This window comes from Manis pentadactyla, chromosome 4 (genome assembly GCF_030020395.1).
Source record: "Manis pentadactyla isolate mManPen7 chromosome 4, mManPen7.hap1, whole genome shotgun sequence".
Taxonomy (NCBI): Eukaryota; Metazoa; Chordata; class Mammalia; order Pholidota; family Manidae; genus Manis; species Manis pentadactyla.
This window is the reverse complement of record NC_080022.1, coordinates 152,279,662-152,295,440: the sequence shown is the minus strand read 5'-3', so window position 1 is coordinate 152,295,440 and position 15,779 is coordinate 152,279,662. Positions and strand designations below refer to the sequence as shown.

Below are 15,779 nucleotides of genomic sequence, written 5' to 3'. Positions count from 1 at the left end.
GAGCTGTCATAATGGTTCTGCTCTGCTTAAGGGAGCTGCTCTGGTCCTCTGGCTCATTGTGCCCTGGAGCCTTTGCTGCCATGTCCTGGCTGCGTTTCTGGGCCCTGTGGCTTCTTGTGTTGCTACCATTGTGGCTGCTGGTCCAAGCAGCTCAGCCTCCGGGTTGGGCCCTGGACCCTGTGCAGCTGACCCCCAGACCCCCAGGGCCAACCGAGTCCTGGTCTTCGGATCCCTCCAATCTCCCTCTTGAATTTCCCCATCCACGTCAACAACTGATGCATCCTGTGGTTCCTTTCTGGTACACAGGTTCAGCTGGAGAGCTGCCCCCAGGACAAGAACTTTGGGACAAGCCTGGCCAGCATGAAAGTTCACCAGAGGTGGTTCCGGTGGTAAGTTGGGACCAGAATCAGGTCCTAGATCTGCCCCCTTGACTCAAAACTGAGACTAAAACTGTAAATGTAGATCAGGCTGAACACCAGTCATTTGAAATACTTGTTCCACCGCTAGGTAGTGATAGTTCAAAACCAACAAGGTTTATTGTTTCACTTCCAAACTCAAAGAAAGATCTAGCTCAGTATCAATGGCTTACCAAAGTTCTTATTGGAACTCCAGGCTGATTTGCAGAGAAACATCTAAAACAACAATTGCAGGATGATTACTTAGATCCCAATAGGGATGTTGTCTATGCTAAGGAGAAGCTACCTGTAGAGTCTCTGGGCGGCCCACATCAGCCTCCAGAGGCCCCTGTGGAAGTTGAAGCTTTCTCCCAGAAAAGTGTTCCCACTCATCACGGACAGAAAGTTGAGGAGGCTGAATCTTTTTCTCCCCAGGTGGATTCCCAGGATCAGCCTCTAGAGCCCCCGGAGATGGATGAGAACTACAAAGACCTGCAGGCGGCCCTGGCTGTGCCTTCCTTCACTCCTGAAGAGGCTGAGCCCCCAGTCCAGGAGGAAGCCCTAGCTCCATCTTCAGCGCACCCTCAGGGGACACTTCCACATCCCGGGCAGGTTCACAGTCAGCGTCCAAACCTGACTCAGGTCGCAGCTGCACCTGGGGACCTGGACGTTTCCGTACCTCGGCAGCCAGAGCCGTCTGAGACAGGTTTTCCATCACTGACTCAGAATTCAGTGGTGAACACCACCACAAACAACATATGTGAGCTCTGTAGCTGCACAGACGAGACGCTGGCGTGCGTTGGTCTCAGCCCAGAGCAGAAGCTCCAGAGTGTGCCCGTGCCAGAGCCCAACGCTCACAATGGCACCTTCACGATCTTGTAAGAACCGCCTCTTTTCATTTGTTCTCTGCATCCTGCCTGAACTGGTAGCATTTTCCTCAAGTACTGCCTGGCCCCTCATTTCCATACCCTGTGTTGACTGACTTTCTGTTTTTAACTTTTGTTAACTATTCCTTGTCTTCCTTTTCCTTCTTAATATTGTTCTCCTTTCTCCGGTCTTTTACTTGTAATTGCCCTTATTCTCTTTCCTTACCTGCTTTTTTTAGTTCTGTCATTTAAGTCTTTAACCTCTATTCTACCATTTTCCTATCATTTTTACTCCATCTTCTTTATAGTAACCTGTCCCTATCCTCTGGTTAAGAGTAAAGATTCTGGAACTAGACTGCCTGGTTTTGAACCCAGGTTTGTCGTTTATTAGCTTTGTGACTCAATTTCCTAATCTGTAAAGTGGGGATTAGGGTAGTTACCATCCCATAAGATTGTGAGATTTAGATGAGTTAATACATGTAAAGCCCTTCTATATGTGCCTCGTGTATATATGAGTGTTAACTGTTATTATTTGGTCCCTCAGTTATGTCCAAAACTTTTTCCTCTGGCTTTTTATATATAGCACCCATTTTTTGCACAACCCAGGGCTAAGTACTGTGGGAGCCACAGATGTAAAAACATTGTCTCTAGAACATGACAGTGATAGGTAGAAAGAAAGAATATTCATTAAAAGGGAGGTGATAATTAAGTACTAAAAGAGATAGAGACTCTAGGTACTGTAATTCACCAGACCCTGTAATCACTGGGATATGGAGGTCAGGGAAAGCCGCTTTGGATAAGTGACAATTTTAGCTGGGACTTGAAGAGTAGCTATAATTTGTTAAATAGGGGGAAAAAATGTTCAGTGTAGGCAAGGCATGGCTGCAGGAATGATCAGGATTTCATAGACCAGTCTGGCTGTTATGAACCGGTTAGGAAGCAATGAAAGATTTTGAAAAACCTTGACTATCAGCTATAGGGGTTTGAAAGTTGCAGTATGAGAGATGGAGAGCCATTGAAAGTTTTCAAGCAAGAGAGACAAATGATTAAAGCAAGGGGATTGTTTTAGATTCCATATGTAGCATGATCTAGAGAGGAGAGCTTGATTCAGGGAGACCAAATAGGATGTACTACTAGCAAAGCCTAGGAGTGAAGTGAAAAGGGGCTGAATCAGAAGGGTAGCGCTGGGAGTAGAAAGAAAATCCTGAGAGCGCGACAAAGGAAGAGTCAGTAGGACTTCCTAAGTGACCGACTAGAGCTGGAGGGTGGGATGTGCAGGAAAAGAGGAAAATCAAATTTGACTCTAAAGTTTCTGTCCTGGGTGATGAGGAGAGTGATGGTGGTAGAACGGCGGGAAATAGAGCAGCTGGGAAGGAGAGCCCGTTTGCGGGAGACGAGTTCAGTTGTAGGTGCCTTTTCTTGGTGAGCGTAAGGCACGCAGAAGGCTTGTGGTTGAGTGCAAAATTTCCACTAGGCAGAGGAGCAGACAGGTATCTGAGCTATTTCTGACTGCCCTGAAAAATAGGGAACTTGTTGCTGAGGGAAGAGAAGCTGAAGGGAAAGATTCAAAGTCATCCAGAGAGTTAGTGGTTGAAACGGAACGTCAAGCATTTAACAGCTTCTTTTAAACACAGGTATTTTATGGATACATTCTCTGTGTTTAAAAAAAGAGAAAAGGCACAGAAGTATATAGGATAAAATGTGGAAATCCCACTCCACCCTGCCTACCACCCATAAGATAACTCCTGTTACCATTTTGGTGTGTGTCCTCCCTTCCAGTCTCTTCGCTTTGCATTTCCCCCCAGTGAGATAGTACATTATTCCTTGCTCGGTGATTTGTGCGTTTCCCTATGCACTGTCTCTGAGAGATCTTTCCATATTAGTCCCTTTAAATTCTAATTGCCCTTCTCCTTCTAACAACTGGAGAGATCTCAACAGTGGGCCCTGAGCCAAGTATTTGGTATATAAAGAAATCATAATGTTTCTTTATATTTATTGTTGATGATAACTTTTTGCCATTTTTTCTGTTTAGTTGTTTATCATTTTCTCTTTGGAAGGAGTCATTTGAGATACCTAGGTGATTTTAGGAAAAAACACTTACTTTCAAGGTAATTAACTGGCATTATCTGCCCAAGAAGTTGGACGGATAGGAAGTTCAGTTTCTGAGGAGATGCCCTATTGTTTGTGCCCCGTGTTATATCTTTATTAGCTGTGCAAACTGGGAAGCTGATAGCTGTGGACACGAGAAAGCTGGTATTTTCTGCATTTGAATATTCCCCTGGTTGCCATGATTCTTTTGCTTATTCTGTTCCTTCTTTTCCTACCTATTGAAGAATATGCACTGTGTTTCTTCACAGAAATTTCCAAGGAAACTCTATTTCTTACGTTGAAGAAAATACATGGAAGTCATACACTTGGGTTGAGAAACTGTGAGTATATTCTCTCCAAATATGAACACAAAAAACTAACTGTATTGTAACATGTTTCTTGGTCAAGAGTTTTGAGGTCAGAAGTTCTGAGAAAAGGTATTTCCCTCTCCGTATCTCAAATCGACCTCTACTGATTGCAATTCTATGTTTGTTTCAGATATTAAATTTGGTGGGTTCTCTTTAAGAGTCAGCTTAAACTTACTTTCCAGTATGCAAGGAACACATGATTATGTTCTTGATATATAAAAATGAAATTACGCAAAGAGTGAAAACCTTCCATGTGCCCTAATCCCCCACCCCTGAGGTGACCACTACTCTGAATTTAGCATACATCCTTCCAGGTCTTTTTCCATGCATTTGTCTACATAAGTATTTACAGATAGCAAAATAGGTTTGTTGTATGATTTTCTTACCTTTTCTACATGAAGGGTAACAACCCATGACTGAATGCTTTCACTTTTGATACAATTTAGATTTCTTCCCACTACATAGAAAGCTACCCCATTTATTTAAACTCTTGCATAATATTTTATGGTATAGATTTATCACAGTTAATACTTCCTGTGTTGCTGGATGCTTAGATTCTGTTGTTTTCTTGTCACATGCATCGCTCCAATGAATATCCTTGTACTCGCATCTTTGTCAACATGAGCAAGTATTTCTGTAAAAGAGATATCTAGAAGTGGAATTGTTGGGATTAACACTGTGTAGGTAGAAAATCTGAATTGTCCTCAAAACGGTTGTGCAGTTTATACTCTAATCAACAGGCCATGACAGCTTCATTTTCCTACACCCTCTGCCACTGGGTATTTTTTGGCTGGTGTGTGATGGGTGAATAAGAGGCTCCCCATCTGAAATTTGAATTTTTCTGATTACTTGGGAATTAAAATATCATTATATGCCTACCCAACATTTTTATTCTCAGGATTGTCTGTTCTTTGCCCATTTTTTTTGTTGTCTGTAATTTTTTTATTGATTTGTAGAAAAGTCAGTTTAGACACAAGCGATTTTGGAAAAAATATTTATATTCAAAGTAATTAACTGGCATTTTTCAAGACTATTGTATCATTAATCATTCATTCAACTTGGACAAGTCAAATAACCTGTGAATTAATATTAAAAGACATAACAGTCATAGTAATCTAAAAATAGGGATTATGACCACCCTAAAATAGACCCCCCTTAGTTGGATATCTTATTTGTAAGGAAAAAAATGCTAGAACCAGACAGTTGTTTTTTTAAATGTATACATTTCCCATGATAGAATATGACATGGAGATTTTATTTCCCAGACTTCTAAGAAAAATGAAAGTAACTTGACACAAGAGATAAATAACAGCAGTTCCCACTGGGGAGTAGAGTCGAGCGTGAGGGTAGGCCGAGGGGTAGGGGTAGGAAAAATGTTTTGGATTGTGTACATTATACTTTTGGAAGTTTGAGCCATATAAATATGTATTATATATTTTCAAAGAATAAACTGAAGTTTAAGCATTAATTTTTAAATCGCACGTGTTGTAGAGTTTATACAATATAACATGAGTCTGGTAAGGTTAGAAGAATTTCAAGTCAGTTTGAGATTTATACTTGGTAAGGCGGAGGTTCCTAACTTGGAGTTAATGGTCCCCAGGTCAGGATTTCTTAACCTTTTATTTTCCGTGAATCTATTTGGTGATCGACAGAAGCCTACCTAAGAAGAGATGTTTTTAAATGTATAATAGATTAAAATACATTTGAAAACAAAGAAAATCAATTACATTGAAATACTGTTATAGAATAGTTACTAGTGATATAGTAATAAATCTGCTTTTCTTACATTAAATAACAATATGTAGTGGTATTTATTATAATGGTAATTCTTATATGTAGTGTCATTTATTGTAAGGTGAAGGTAGTGATGAGAATAAAGGAATTTTGAGAAATCTGCAGCAAAGACATGATATGAACATATCTGATTTCTACTGGGGGTCAGATGAGCTATACTGCTACTCTGTTGTGGTTTGCTGCCTACATTCATGATGGAAGGAAATGCCAATTTAGAGGTTTTTGAAAATAGAGACAGACATGATTTCCCACTCAGGTTCGTACGCTGCATCCAAGCCATTCTGTTCACAGACCTGTGCCCTAAAGGGATGATAAACAAATGGAAATTGCATGCACGCTTTTGCATATTTTCAAGAAAGTGAAGTTTTCTAGGAAAAGCGTTCACAGCTCTTATGAAATTCTCAGGAGGTTCTTGTCTCAAAAGATTGAGTCACAAATGCAGATGAAAAGAAAGACATTTCTTTTTCCTGTAAAGTTGTATTTATGCACATGATGATAAAGGGATGATTTGTTTTAAATAAAGGTAGTATATCTGAAAATCAATACCTGTCACTTTGAATTCATTTAACAAATATTTACAGAGCATCTACTATGTGCCAGGAACTGTTTTATGACCAGGGATACAAGCCCAAGAACAAAAAGACCAAATATCCCAGTTCTGAAGGGATTTACAAATATGTAATATAAAAATAAATATATTGACTATAATAGATAGGTATAATTTCAAGTAATGATAAGTGCTTTGGAGAGAAAGCAAGCAGGGGAAGGCGAGTAAATCAATTCCAGAATGGCTTACTGTTGGCATGTATGTATAGTTAAGCCGGAAAAAAAAACCACTCTGTGCCCTGTCAATTTCCTAGAAGTTACAGAGTTGGGGAGAAGGATAATTACCAGTAATGTAGAGTCAAGAATGAATATTGCAAAATTCAGAAGATTGCTTTAGTGAAAGGAAGTGTGATCAGAAGTTAAACATGAATGTTTCTCTAATGTTAGTTCATACCTGGTTTTGATGTTTTCATTGTGTAAGAAAATTTAGATCCCCCTTTAACTCTGACTCCCCATAGTTCTACATATTTTTGCTTTAGTCAAAAAATATTTGGAGTTCTCCAGATCAATATGTTTTATTCCAGGTTGTTACTATGTGAAGCTCCTTTTTGGGGTAATTTTTTGATGGCACTCATTCTCAGTCTAAACTTTCCTTTAAGGTTGGATTTATTAGGGTTATTTTTAAAAATTTACTATCATGTCATCCAAAAACTTCACCAAAACAAATCCCGTTAATTTAAAATACATACTCTTTAGTTACTCCCCGTCTTACCATGATATTCTCTCTTGAACCAAACAGTCTGACAAGGGCATCAGCCAATCAGAGAAGACACTGCCATCAACAGCTGAGTTTCCGCCTCCATCTCTTTTCTGTCCCTATTGAAACCTTGTCAGTATTTATAATTTTTAAAGTGAGAATTAGTATACAAGTTTCATATTTGTCCTGATTTTTTTCATATACCATCATTTCCTATGACCTTTTTGCATGTCATCAACGGTGTACACACACAGTTTTGTTATGTGATATGGGGGGAGGTAGAGTTTTTTCCAACTGTCTATTGTTATGAAAAGGGTTACGATAAACAGTGTTGGACATATTGATTTGTTTTTTCCCTCTTTGGGTCATTTCCATGGAAGTAGGAAACCATTACCTGACAGAGATGGGAGAACAGTCATAGCATCACCTGGTGACCATTCCCCCTTCACACATTCTGGCCATCGCTGCTGTTCCTCGTAATGTGGTGAATTTCCAGGCGAGGTCAGGGTCTTTGAGGCATTCTCAGGGCTCCAGGAGTTCTTTGTGGGAATTAAAGTTTTTTGTCTTAGGATCTTTTTAAATGTATGTGCCTATATTCTGTGTAACGTAAACCACCGTATAACAGACATTGCCCTTGCTTTCAGATGCAGAGTTTCCAGGTGGTAGTCATTGAATTGTTGTAAGCTATAAGAAAGGAATTAATCTATGAGGTGGAATTAATATCAATATGTGACTAACAGACCCTGTGAGGGAAAGCAGAATGTTTATATGCAGAACTTGGTGGAAATAGTTCACAAGGCCACATAGCATGTTCTCAGATCCCCAAGGTGCTTGAAGGATGTAAAACTGTTAATATTACCTCCCAGGAAGGTGATTCCCAGGGAAGGGAAATTTGCTTTTGAAATCTTAAAGACTTTCTTCTGTAGTGGATCTCTTATCACTCCCTTACTCCACTCTGGGAGGCACTGGCTGTATACTCTCCTGCTCATCAGGTGTGAAGAAATGGGTGCGAACCATCCTGCCCAGCAAGTTGTCTTTCCTGTGGGACTAGGTGAAGCAAAGGCGTGAACATTCTTGGGCAAACTGAGGTGTCAGGCTTGTCTGTGGATTATTCCCGTTCCCTTCATTCTGCATTCTGGAGAAATCATTTTCAGAATCTCTGTTTTCTAATTTATTCTTCAAAGGTGCATATATTGAGGGGTTTTATTATTATTTATAATGACAGTTTTCATTCATGTAATCCTGAGTTGATTCTTTTTCACGGATGCACTATCTGACTCAGGATATCAGTTATGCCATTCTAAAGTCCTCTCGTGCTTCCTCTCTTCGCTCTGGTTCATTGGCTATCAGCTCATCTGGTTTTGTTTTCTGCCTCTAACGGAGCTGGCTTTCTTTGTCATTTGGTCATTCCTGAGTGCAGTTCATCTTTGAGTTGAGATTCTCCTGCTTGTGTTTCCTGTCTCTCGGACAGAGGTGACTTGAGCTGCTGGGGCTTGTTATTCCTAAAGGAGTCCCTGAAAGTCAGAGGAGGTGGGAGGTGGCTTCTGGTGGCTAGACAGGGCACACACCCTTCCCCCAGGTTCTGGGCCCCTGGCCCGTTGAGCACCGATGCTCCCACCTGGAGGAAGATGCCCTTTTCTCTCTGGCCTGAGGAGGAAGGATTTGGGGCCACGGGCTGCCCCTGCTCCTGCAGCAGCATTTCAGCTCGTCACCCTGTGGGTAATTCCAGGCCATTTCTGGTAGGGAAGCATGTGTGGAGCTGCTCCCACACTTTGAGGTAAGGTTGTGGATTTTTAAATCATGTCTTTTCCATCATTCTTAGGGATTTTGCTGGTGGTTGGAGGACTAGAGACTTGGCATTTTCCCATTTGCCAACTTGAAATAGCACAACTTCTTAGAACAGTTTTGTACCCCTCCTGGACCCTAGAGAAACTCAGGCAAATGCATATCAAAATAGAAGTATAAGAAAGTTTAAAGCAGCACTGTTTGTAGTAACAAAAGCTAGAAAACTCTTGATATCCACCAACAGTAGAGTGAATAAATAAAGTCTAGCATAGTTATACAATGGAATATTATGCTTTAGAAATGTAATGCAAGGCACATAAGTAATCTTAAATTTTCTGGTAGCCACTTAAAAAATAAAAGTAAAAGGAAACAGATGTAATGTGAAGGCATTTTATTTAAACCTTATGCCCAAAATATTATTATTTCAACATGTAATCATTATATACATTGTTAAGATAGTCTGCATTTTTTCTGTCTTTAAAATATCCAAAGTATTATAATTTCTACCTGCAATTGGTATGAAACTTACACATTTATATTCTTTTTTCCATACTAACTCTGTAAAATCTCAGTTTAGTTGCAAGATTTTTATCAGAAGTTACTTGATCTCTCTTTAGATTTCATAAAATTTACAGTTGGAGAAATAGTATCATATGCCCGAGTTATTGCAGAATACTGAAATGTTTACCAATAACTGCATCAAGTATCAGTTTCTAATTTAATTTTTTTAATAGTTAAAATTAATTAAATTAAAATTCAGCTTCTCAGTCACACTAGCCACTGTCAAGTACTCAGTAGGCACGTGCAGCTGAGCATGTAACAGTAGGCATTAAAGCGAACCGGCCTCAGCTGCATGTGACAATAGAATGAATTTACAAGGTAAGGCTGAATGAAAGAAGCAATGTAGAAAAGAATACATATATAATATGATTCCATTTATATACTAAGTTCAAGAAGAGGCAAGACTGCACTATGTTGTTTATGGCTGACACCTCAAAGGTAAGACCACATTCCAAAAGCAAGGAGACGAGTTAAAAAGTCAGGACAGTGGTTACCTCTAGTGGGTCAGAGATCAGTTTTTGACGGCAACGGGGCACACTGAGGGCTTCTGGGATGCTGGCAGTGTTCTTGACATGAATGGAGTTACATGGGTATTTGTTTCATAATTATTAACATGGACATTTTAACTCTTTTTTATTAAGGTATCATTGGTATACACTCTGATGAAGGTTTCACATGAAAAACATTGTTTATTACTTGTCTTCTGTGTGCTACACTGTCTTCCCTGTGACCCCACACACACCATGTGTATAGTACCCCTCAATCCCCTTCTCCATCCCTCTGCACCCAGCCTTCCCCACCCCTCCCCTTTAGTAACCGCTAGTCCCTTCTCAGAGTCTGTGAGTCTGCTGCTGTATTAAATGGGACATTTTTCTTATGTGTATCTTAATGCACTTTTTAGTTCCCTGAAACAATATTTTTAGTGGTGGGGGGGATTGAACACCTTCACTTGCAGCCTTGACATAGTTCTGTGTGGGGCTCCCGTAATAAGGTTCAGGCAAAGAGAGTGGGAGGAAATGGCAGTTCTGCTGACGATGGTGCCACCCACAGTTGGGTTCTGAACGAGACTTGGGGATCGAGAGAGTAGGTACTAAATACACATTTTGGTGTGAGGAGTGGATAGTTGTGTGTGTGTGTGAGGGAGAGAGAGGGACACAGAGGAGGACATGACAGGAAAGATGTGAATGAAAACAGAGCAGAGATCACTATCCCTAAATTAAATAAGAATTAGGTTGTTTAGGTGGTACCATTATCATTACCCAGGTCTCCCCCACATGTAGAAATTAGTCCTGTACAGTATATCATTTTCATTATTTTGCATTTTGATTCAGAAGTAACCTTTCCATTTTTCAGAATTCTCGGTGACAATCAGTTGAGTGAATTACATAAGGACTCATTTGAAGGCCTGCTATCCCTCCAGTATTTGTAAGTTAGTTACTCACATTTATTTATGAGCTTTTATTTATATTATCTATAACATAAATAAGAGTTTAAATTGGACAAGTTCTATAATTTCTCCCAACAATAAAAATTTATAATTCTGTAAGTCTGTGCAGGGAGGGCGCTAGCCACTCTCTAGCATTAAAAACCTCCTAGGTGTTTTCAATTTTTTGATCGTGTGGACAAGATACAGATAGAAAAACCCTTGAGTTACAGAGGAAAAGTGGTAATGAGGTCTGAGCGGTTATAGACACCCATAGGAGCCTTGTTATGTAAGTGTTCCTATGCCGTCTGCTTATATTAACATTTAGTTTATGGCCTATGGATCAAATCCACCCATGGTCCGTTTTTATACAGCCCTTAAGAGTGATTTCTACATTTTTCAAGGGGTGTAAAAGGAAAAAAGAAAAGAAAGAAAGAAAAATATGCAACAGAGACTCTATGTAGCCTGAAAAGCCTACAATATTTACTTTAAGGCCTTCACAGAAAAGATTTGGAAGCGTTGGTTTAGTGAGATGAGAGGAATTAAAGTGAACCTCATATTGTCATTTCAAAGACAAGAAAATATAGAATACTTACATTAACTTGAATGCCATTAACCCAGAATATTTTTATAATTTAATCTAAATTAACGTTGAAACATTAAGTACTTAGGCAGATGAATTACGTAAACAACATTATCAAGAACATAGCTACCAAGAGAAGAGACTGGTGTTTAGGATTTCAATGCAGGGATTGTTGTAGCAATATTAAAAACAGATGTTTGAATTGGTGATTAACTGGTAGAGTTGGAAATGTTTACACTGACACTAAATAAGCATATCAGAAATGGCCCTAACTTCTCTAATTGCCAACTAATTGGCACCAGTCTCATTGTCAAGTAAGTAATGCCTGCATAGTACTTCTTTCTGTTTAGAAGTAAACAGATACTATGTTGCTATAAAAGCTCAATGTTTATTCTTTGTCTTTAGCATTCAGAACTGTATATGTCATCCTTATTACGCTAATTAGTGATGCTCTTTTGCAAACAGATTCTTCTTGCAAAATAGAAGCTTTAGGGAATCGGATGTAAAGGGCCTTACATGACAATAAAAATAGTCCCTTGAGTTTTCAAACCTTCCAAGCCATAAGGGACACTTTTGTATTGATCTTAGGTACCTCTGCCATGTGGGCTCCAAACCTTCCAAACACAAATGAAATAACTGTTCAGTGGATTAGGCCCTTCATTACTTCTGTTATAAAATGTTTTGTAAGCTAAGTATTTCATTATCATAAGTATTCTCATTACTTTAAAAAAATGCCAATCGATAAAAAAGCGAAAAAAGAATATGACAACCACTGTGCCTCCTATTACAATCACAAAGATGGGTAAGACAGGGTTCCTACCGTCTTATGACCACCATGCATAAGCACTGAATGAATGACAAAGTGCTGCAGAGGCACAGAAGAGGGAGCTATTTGAAAAGCCATTTATTTTTAAATGACCACTTTTCTTCTACTCCCCAGCTCTTCATTCATTTTATAAATATTTGAGTTTACGTCCATGCATCAGTTTTAAACATGGTAGACAGTGCAGGTAAGTAAGAAGGAAGTTTATGCTCAAAGGAAATGGGTGTAAAAGTAACTATATTAAAAAGAGGAAATGGATGTGGGCGGTGAGAAGTATGAATTGTTCAGGGAGCACAAAAGTGGGGAAAAAGACTTCAAGTTGGAAAAAAAGATGTTACAAGAGCAACACTGTTAGGGCAGCAGCTTGAGGGGCTTTTGGGTATCGTCAGACAGACATCTTGGGAAGAATAAGTTTGCAAAAGAAGAGTGGCAGAAGGGCAGCACACAGGAAAAATACCTTGTCCTATAGAGTACATCGGGTGTTAGGGCCAGACCTTCTGGGGCTTCGAAGGCCAAGCCAAGGGTAACAAGCTGTCATGTTATCTCGGCAGCACTCTAGGACAAACTTCAGCCTGCTGGAAGATCACTTGGAGGGCTTCTCACAGCCCAAGCACCCACCCCACAGTTACTGATTCAGTTGGTCCCGAGTAGGGCTGAGAATTTACATCTTTGATAAATTCCGAAGTGATGCTGGTATTTGAGAACCACTCATGGAGAGTTAATGTGGTGACTTTGTGCAGGACAGATTAGAAAGGAATGAACCAGAGACAGGCATACCCTTCAGAAGAGTTAATACGCATCTAGGTGAAAAGTGAGGGATTAAGCCTGAATCAATGGAAATAAGAGAGTCACCTGTAATAGTCAAGAGTGAGTGATTTAAAATAAAAATCCAACACCATGTTGTTGTTTTTTGTTGTCCCAAACTGAAGCAGTTAAATTCATGGAATATTAAAGCAATGGAAACCAAAAGGGAGCTTCTGTTAAAATAATAGAAAGTATAATTCTGAATTAGTTTAAAGTAATTATTAATTAGAGGAGTAACTTCCTTTCAAATTATGTGAAAGACATCTTTTATTTTTTCTGGTGTTGAAATGGCCTAGACAGAATAAAACCAGAAAGGTTTGTAATTGTGAGAATATTCCTTTCAATATTGGAAATTATATATGGAGATAAAAACTTTTGAGCTCCTACTATGGAACTTGATGGGACCACAAAACTTGATCTAATCAGTCCTTCTGCTCTCAGGAAGGATTATCTCAACAATCTCTCAAGATCTATGGTTGTATATTTTATTTATGAAGATAATGAAAGTGAGACTTAGGTGAGGGCAGGGATAGGGGCTCTGGAAGGTTCACATAATAATTTCTAAGGTGTAGAGTTTAGATAAGAGCTACTTATTCAATGTGATTATTCTAACCTCTACTAGTTATCTCTGCTAATTAGATATCTGATAGCTGAGACAATATTTTTCCTTTTCCTTTTTCCTTTTCCTAGAGATTTATCCTGCAATAAAATACAGGCTATTGAAAGACGTACATTCGAATCACTACCTTTTCTGCAGTTTATGTGAGTTACAAATACAATTTAATTGTGTTTGGAATTTTTATAAACTTAATTGTAAACCTCTTTGTTATTCATTTTGAAATATTGAAATATTTAAAATGGAGAGCTACTAAAATTATGTGGCCACATCCTTTTTGTGTCTAGGAAACCCTGGTGTAAGAATTATCATATGGATCAGAGTGACTCATTCTAGAGCAGCGGTCCTCATGTAGGGTAATTTTGTGCCCAGGCGACACTAGGCCATGTCTGGACACATTTTGGTTGTTAGAACTGTAGCTATGCTGCTGGCTTCTGGGGGGCAGAGGCCGGAGATGCTGCTTAACAGCCTACGGTGCCCAGAACAGCGCCCACAGCAAGGATTATCCAGCCCAAGATGTCAACAGTGCAGTCATGGAACCCTTTTCTAGAGAATTAAGGATCACTTAGACGAGTGTGTTCTGAGTACTTATTCCTTTGTATCTAGCAATACATGTGTAAACATGGAAGTATAAATCTTTATACACATATATTTTATGTATTTTATTCATATTTTCTGTAATAATACCACTGATACCAGGAAAAAACCTCGATGTCAATTACTAATCCATCTTTCTCTTTTTTATAAAACAAGTATACTTGATAGACAATCTTTTTTTCATACAAATGTTAAAAATAAAACAAATATCTTCCATAGTGAGATTTCTTTAGTGTACGAGGAAGTATTGAGGTTATGCTTCATCATATACAGATTAGAATCCCTGCCAGGGGATAAATGTTCTGAAATAATTTTTTTCTTCTTTTTCTTGTATCTTTTTTTTTCTGTAGAAATCTTGGTTGCAATCTCATTACAGAACTGAGCTTTGGAACATTTCAGGCCTGGCATGGAATGCAGTTCTTACACACATTGTAAGTGAACTAGAAGATGAATAGGTATAAAAAAAACGATGTGTAAAAACATGATACAGTTACTGGTTAGCAGCGGGTAAGCTCAGTATGAGCTCTGAAAAATTGTGCTAAGATCCATTTTTTTGCGATGAGGAAACGAAGGTACAGAGAGAGGGGCCAGGAGACGTGTCTGAGTCATACATGGCAGGCTCCGCTTTCCTGATCTTTCGCACAGGCAACAACCGCACTCCAGCATGTAACACCCACGCCAGCATTGTCACGGGGATCCACGAACGTGACGCTGTCCATGGTGGGTGGGCCTCACAGTTCCACTTCTGAACCTGTTTCCTGCTCTGGGAACACAGCGCTGAAAGAACTAGGTTTAGCACAAAGTTCTCCAGGAAGCAAATGGTGTCGGTGCTTCCTCAGCCATCAGCTTCTTTTAAATGAAAGGAGTTCTGAAAACTTGCCACAGGGATCTTCTCTCCCAATCACCCAGAAAAATACCTTTCAAACTGTGTTCACCTCTGATGTGAATTATCTGTGAGCAGTAGGAACCTTTGAGGAATGGAAAAAGATGTTTGTGTTAAGCTGTTGTGTGCAAAATAGTCATAAAGAAAATACATTGCTGTAGCCTCATTCCATATACTTTCTTTCCTGACTATCCAATAAGGAATGGGGCTTTTCCTCCCTTTTGCTTGAGTGCTCTGTGGCACAGCCGAGTTCTCTGTGACACAGGCAAATCACTGGGTTTCATAGTTTTCAGTGAATGAATCTTGTGTTTCTTTGGCTAAATTTTTCCCTAAGACTTATTCTTTGTGATGCTGTTAGACTTGGAATTGTTTTCTCAATTTCATTTTTGGATTGTTCACTGCTAGTGTACAGAAATACAGCTAATTTTTGCTTACTCATTTTGTCTTCCACATCCCTGCTGACCTCATTGATTAGTGCTGATGGTTTTCTTCTAGATTCTCAGGAATATGTCTCATGAGCCTCCGGTTTCCCAGGAATGTGTTGGAGCCTTTCAAAGTCTCTGTGAACATCTCCTCCCTCAGCTTGTCCTTTTAAGCTTTCTGGTTGGACTATTTTTTGTCCACTGCCTCACACACCTACCACATTAAACCATTTACCTGTAATTGTTTTAAAAAATGCCCCCCTGAGGAGAGGATTTTAGCACTAGGCAGCTCCCAGTCAGGTCAAAGGCAAGCCTTTCAGGTAAGGTCCTCCAGGGCACCACAGACAGTAACACGGAGACAAGTCTTTGGGAAGGAGGCTCTGAAGGACCTCGGGCTGTTTCTCAAAGCTACCCCCGGACAGAGAGCAAAGGTCTAGGAGAAGTTAAGGCAACACAGGTCTCACTGTT

General features: G+C 39.5%; 1 protein-coding gene across 1 annotated transcript in view; it reads left to right on the top strand.

Annotated features, from left to right (window-relative positions):
- Positions 1-15,779, top strand: part of LOC130683527 (leucine-rich repeat-containing protein 37A2-like) — a 144,857-nt gene continuing 129,078 nt past the window's right edge. The window contains exons 1-6 of the mRNA XM_057501239.1: positions 1-389; positions 831-1,273; positions 3,619-3,690; positions 10,514-10,585; positions 13,484-13,555; positions 14,357-14,437. Of these exons, the coding sequence (XP_057357222.1) occupies positions 12-389; positions 831-1,273; positions 3,619-3,690; positions 10,514-10,585; positions 13,484-13,555; positions 14,357-14,437 (1,118 nt within the window). The 5' untranslated portion in view covers positions 1-11. The remainder of the gene's footprint in view (positions 390-830; positions 1,274-3,618; positions 3,691-10,513; positions 10,586-13,483; positions 13,556-14,356; positions 14,438-15,779) is intronic.